At 29.6% G+C, this 6,276-nt stretch overlaps 1 protein-coding gene across 1 annotated transcript in view; it reads right to left on the bottom strand.

Annotated features, from left to right (window-relative positions):
• Window positions 1-492: 492 nt before the first annotated feature.
• Window positions 493-6,276, bottom strand: part of LOC106459744 (TBC1 domain family member 23-like) — a 30,082-nt gene continuing 24,298 nt past the window's right edge. Inside the window, exons 14-16 of the mRNA XM_013919400.2 lie at window positions 6,149-6,201; window positions 5,318-5,450; window positions 493-2,763 (exon numbers count right to left, since the gene is read on the bottom strand). Of these exons, the coding sequence (XP_013774854.1) occupies window positions 2,472-2,763; window positions 5,318-5,450; window positions 6,149-6,201 (478 nt within the window). The 3' untranslated portion in view covers window positions 493-2,471. The remainder of the gene's footprint in view (window positions 2,764-5,317; window positions 5,451-6,148; window positions 6,202-6,276) is intronic.

Below are 6,276 nucleotides of genomic sequence, written 5' to 3'. Positions count from 1 at the left end.
CATATTGCATACATCAGTTACTGTTCCAGGTAACGTGAATGAAAAATCACGATGTTTGACTGGAATGTGTTTGGACAAACTGATAAATGTAAATTTGCATATAATAACAATAAATAGCATTATTCTTTAGTTTTGACTTTCTTGGTGCCTCAAATCTGAACTATTACTACTTCTGTGGTATTCAAATATAATGATATTCATCAAGTAGTTACAATTATCCACACAATGAAAGATCCAAAAATATCATGCCAAGTATTATAATTAACTTGGATGAAAACCCAAGCAGATGAAGAAATACCAATAATAAACGAACCTCAAATGTTCAAATTAGCTACAAAACAAGTTTTTTAAAAGACAAAAAGATTTATTTCTGTCAAATTAGTAATATTTTTGTTTGTGAATTCATTTTAAGGATAAAACAGATTTAAACCTAGAATAAAAAACAAGTGAACGGTCCATATATAATTTCTATTTATCTTCTTTCTCACGAGATTTTAAATGATGCGAATCCCTTACCACGTCTTAGATGAATACTATCAATTACACACAATATTTATCACCAAATTTAAAGTATTAGTTTCACCATAGTCACGCACTGCTCAACAGCCGACTTCACTTTTACAATAATAAAAATAGTATGTTCTTTGTACAAAGTTTTAAGTGAATAAAATATAATGTCATTTTTTTTATGTATGCAAATAATATGTATTTTAAAACAAAACTTAATTTTTCAAGTATGGTAATCCAAATATAAGACTGACAAGTGTCTCTATACTACAACTTTTTTACAAGCTGCACAAAGTAGATTTATTTTTTTCCCAATTTGAAAATATCATCAAAGGTTTTGTTTACAATATAATCAACTAGCAATGGAAATAACGTACTGAAACCTTCATAAAATTTATAGAAATCTTAATAAATCCTTATGTCAAACTAATTAAATGTTTGATTTGCAATGATACGCAATAACAGTACCTATAAAGTGACCATGGATGCTATAAACAAAATAATTAAATCAGGTTTCTTTGTTTCCTGAAAGGAAACGAGTAATAATAACTTTAATTAAAAACTTAAGATATCATGTAGGTTTCAACATAGAGCAAACCTTACAGCTGGGACTTAAGTTAGCTAGGACTAGCCGAATGATGATAAATTCCAGAAAGTACATTTATCAACAAACTTTGACACAAACAAGACCCAGTGGTTTAAGAAGTTAACACACTCTATGTGTTTAACTCTAAAATAAAGTGCAGAATAAATATGAGACAAAGAAATTATTGTTAGAAATATTTGAAAAAAATTAATGAAAAAAAAAAGAGGTCTTGTGCTACATTCACATAAATTAGGCTACTGATACATACGCCATCTGAAGGCAACTTACAGGTTTAACAGAATCTTCCAAATTTGGTCATTACCACATGAAATATTGTTTCAAAATAAAAAATAAATTTGTATTAGATGTCTTGAAATAGTATATTAAAAAAGACTTGTTCCTGTGCAAATTTGCTTACTACAGTTGAAAAAAAAGAAGAAAAGCTTGTAATTATTTGGAGAGTACTGAAAATCACAATATAAAAAGAGACAGAAAAAAATTTAAGAACACACATACACATGTGTCGATATGCATATCGTTATACAAAAGCTGTGCACCACAATGACATGTCTTGGTTCTGCCTCTGCAGATAATCGAAAGTTACAACAGGATCACTTGCACAATTCTTGCAAGACAACTAATTGTGTAAATAAAAAAAATTTGGAGTAGTTACTGAAACACAAAAACGACTTAGAAAAAGCCATAGTAGTACATGACTTTTGCATAACTTACAGATTTATGATGAAATATTTCTATATACAAGAAAAAGGGCTTGGAGACCATTGAAATTAGATTATAACATTAAGTACATTCTATTATTAACTGACCTAATAAAATACACAATAAAAATTATTTTATAATCTCAAGTTCTCAACCTAAAAAAAAACAACAATGATGGAACTACTGAAGAATGGTAACTGTTTATACTTAAAATCAAAAGTACTGATTTATCAAAGACACAAGATAATGAACAAATTCAGAATGTATTTTTTTTTATTTGTTTGTAACCCCTTAGATATACCAGTATTCTATTTCCTAAGTGTAAACTGTTACAGTATTTTACTTTTTAATTGTGTTGTGTGGTTTTATTTTGTGATTTAATACGCTTCCAATTTCTTACAGATATCTTTTTTTCACTCAGATTTTCATGGGTAATGAATTTTTCTGATTCTGAAATTGTTCTGTCTGGAAATCCGAATGAAACACTTTACATTAGTTCAAAATTCAAATAAGTATTACTGAGCAAAGAAAAAAAACAAAGATACTAAAATAAAGACCACATGATGACAAAGCTTTATATATTACTCCTGCTTTTTATGTTTATTGATGAAATTTATGAGACAAAAGTGTGAAGTGCACTTTTGCTTGTTCCTTGTATTCAGTGGTAACTCGTTTCTTGAGTATTATCATCAAGTTTTACTATCTGTTGCTTGATGAGCTTCGTGGCATCTCCAGCGTTTGGAATCAAAAAACGGTCCATGGAGGTGACAGTGAAGTTTCCTGCACTGTCACTATATCCATACTTAAATGTGATCAGTTCTGGATGACGCCTCTTGCTTGTAATTTTCACAACGGAAAGAAGTGATCGTCGTGCAATTATTTTGGCAAATCCTTTCTTATAGGGCATTTCACGCAAGATGAACACGTGGGTTTTTGTCACTACCAGATGGCTGAAAGAAGTTGAATGAATGTTAAAAATGTACACAAGTCCAAAAGTTATATCATCATTTTTTAACATATGAGAACTAAAAATCAAATTAAAGAACACTATGAACTTCAAGACATGGCCAGCATAAAATAACATTAAGTTCATGAAAAAAAATCACAGAGCAATACTGCAAGTTTCTTATGACACTGTGGCCGAAATATTGTTTATACCAAGGGTTCCCATTTAAGGAAACAATGCATTCTAATATTTATAGCTATGAACATAAGAAAAGCATATTTAATTAGCTACATCCATCACTGGTTTATTTTTGTTTTTGATCTAAGTAAATAGTTTACTCTGATCAATTTAGTTTATATTAATTCCAATAACAAAGAGAACAAGCTTAATAATGTATCATTTGTATGATTTCTATAATAGTTCAATCCAAAACACATACTTCAGATAATATGTTAAAAAATAATATTCCATTCAGAAGCAGTAAGACAACACTTGAACGATACAGTTCTCATACATTGGATAGAACGAGATTTCCCGACCAAAATATGTTATTCCCTGATTATTTGATCTGTAATTATAATGTTTCATTACCTATATTAAAATGTGAAATTACAAAACATTATTCATGTATTTTTTAATAATTTGCTTAAATATCATCTTGCAATGTTTCATTAAGATTGGTCACACTGTTCTCAATTTATTAATACTCTATCAGAGCAAAGGCAGCTTTGTCTATTTGCACAAAAATAACACTTTTTAATTTTAATTTAAATCACAAAACTATTATTACAGCATAAAAGATACTATACATTTTAGCAATTGTGATTACTACCTTTAAACTTTTCATACACAAAAGGAACATGTATACTTCTCTAAAAATGGGACATTCTTTAACAAATACGCTTCTCGTAAATATGTATTAAAGTAATAATTTCTGATACTCGTATATGCTCTAAAATGTAAAGCTTTTATTTGCTACTGCAGTAAACTCATATTTCTGATATCTGTAAAACAGTTGTACATGCTAGTGAAATCATTCATTGATCTAGAGAACACTTATTATTTTTGCTGTGTATACCAAAAGTATCGAAACCTTTGAACTAAAGTGACCACAAACTTATAGATACATTACATCACCAAAAACATTTTCAGGTCACCAGATTATTTATCCTTACAAATAAGCAAGTTGTAAGTTCTAATTATACATACAGGAAACTTCGTACATATAACAATGTACAATCATATTTGTAGAGGCTACAGTAACCAGCACCTACACGAATGCTATTACGTGCAAATACGTACCTCACTGACAGTGATACTGCATAATTACATCACACCACTCAACTGATTCAAGTATCAGTTTGTAAGTTTTATTTTTGCATAATGCTGATTATTAAATTAAGTAAAAAACTGATACCACATAAAACTTTTACTCACTGTAGTTACACGAAAAAAAACAACTTTGGTGTGGGCCTTGGATTTATACACAATGAAAAACACTAACATATCACCCATACTGGCACAATACAATTAGTATCTTGATCTTAAGAGCATATTGTGATCTGAAAACCCATAGTTTCAAACCAACACTCAAACTACTGAACCAAGTCTGTCAAGCTGTGATGCCCATCTTTACTTTCTCTATTTATTCATCTTTTTTTATTGCTTGACAAACAGGAAGTTTTCCGAATATACTAGATGTACTTCCACAGGGTCCCTGAAAATGTTCTGTTTCAAGAGTAAATAAAACCAAAATTATGAGTAACAATTATTTTTACAACTAACTAAGAAATAACTAATATAATTATAAGCTTGTATTTTAGTATAAAAAAATATGAAATTTCGAGCAAACTAAAGATACACCCTATCTCCTGGAAATATTGGTTCAAAATGAAAGAAATGGCATCCAAAGAATTTAAAATGGCTGAAAAAGTCACTAGGGGGACATTCTAAGCTTTCGATTGGTTATTCATGTCATATACAGAAGTAACTGTATATAACAGAGCATTCCCAAAAATGGAAAGAGGTGGAAGGGTGCCACTGTGTTTGATTTATTACATGAGCAATATCTTAGCAAATAGAAAAGAAAATATCTTCTTGTTTTATATCCTACCTTGTCAACATCTGTAATTTGAGTTTCTAATTCGTACGAAACTACAGACTTAGTATTTTGACTTCACAAACATCGAATTTGAACCAGCGTTGCATTCAACATATCACATGACACACAAAAATTGATGTTTATCCGTTTGTTTTTTTATTTATTATAAAATTAACAAATTGAGTAATGTATAGTACTAAAATTTGAATTATAATCCACACTTTGATACCAAATTTATTGACATAAATTCATGAAATAGTAGTTCAATAAAATTTTGAATGCGAGTCAACAAACGAGATGACATGGCCTTTCATCCCTAATTCATCTTATCAATAAAAAAGATGCATATATTTATAGATATTATAATATTATTAAACTTTTTATCAAGCTTATTTCACTAGGAAATGTGGCAGTAAAGTACAATACAGTCAAACTAGAATTAACGGATTTAAACTACCTTGGGTACATATAGCCATTATCTTTAATTTCGTCACATTTAAATGTTTCAATGACATCGGGTTTCTTCAGCCAGGTCTGCAGTCCCACTTCCTCTTCTTGCTCCTCTTTTTCATCACTTCCGGGATAGTGCTCTGTGAAATAAATATGGGTAAGAGATTAGAGTGGAAAAAGATATATTTATTTTATAAGAATGCAAGTACTTGCTAAAAGACAACATCTACTTTGACAGAATATCATGAATAAAACATTTTACTGTCAGTCTTTTATGCTAGGTTTAATATATATATGGTAAACTACAGGATTGTTTGTATTTTTAAATCTTGCACAAAGCTTCTGAAGAGCTATCTGTGCTAGCCACCTCTAATTTCCCAGTTTGCCCCCTGAAGAAGAAAGGTCTATCTTTCGAAATTGCTCTGGTTATAGGGTTTTTATTCATTTCTAATTTAACAGAGATAGACTAGAAGGAAGGCAACTGATGAATGAGTCAAGTTTTATGATTTACATTTTTTAGATTGCTTGTCCTACATTTAACTGAAGATCAAATATTTCCTTGAATGAATTGCAACTGATGATGGAGTTGGTACTTACACAGTGGCCATGAAGATTTGGAGAAGAGAGTAAAATTAATTTGTAAATAAAACAGTTGTTATCCTTCTGGGTAAACTCTTGAAGGATTTTAGGTGAAAATAAAATTACCAGTGGAAAAATATTGTTTGAACAAACCTGCTGTTACTTTAATGTATTGTATTCAACCAATGAATTTTAAATAAGCATATTTAATACATAGAAAGTGAACATTTTAGGAGGTATCAGCAATAAATGTTCATACGGGTAACAGTGACAGGGTAAAAATTATCAAAATACACTGCTGACTTTTCTTTTCTGATACACAAAATAAAGTATTTTTCAAGTTTACAATGTAGACACAATACCATAACAATAGTAGTTTGATAAATA

This window comes from Limulus polyphemus, unplaced genomic scaffold (assembly GCF_000517525.1).
Source record: "Limulus polyphemus unplaced genomic scaffold, Limulus_polyphemus-2.1.2 Scaffold656, whole genome shotgun sequence".
Taxonomy (NCBI): domain Eukaryota; kingdom Metazoa; phylum Arthropoda; class Merostomata; order Xiphosura; family Limulidae; genus Limulus; species Limulus polyphemus.
Note: the sequence above shows the minus strand (reverse complement) of the source record. Positions and strands in the feature narration are given on the sequence as shown.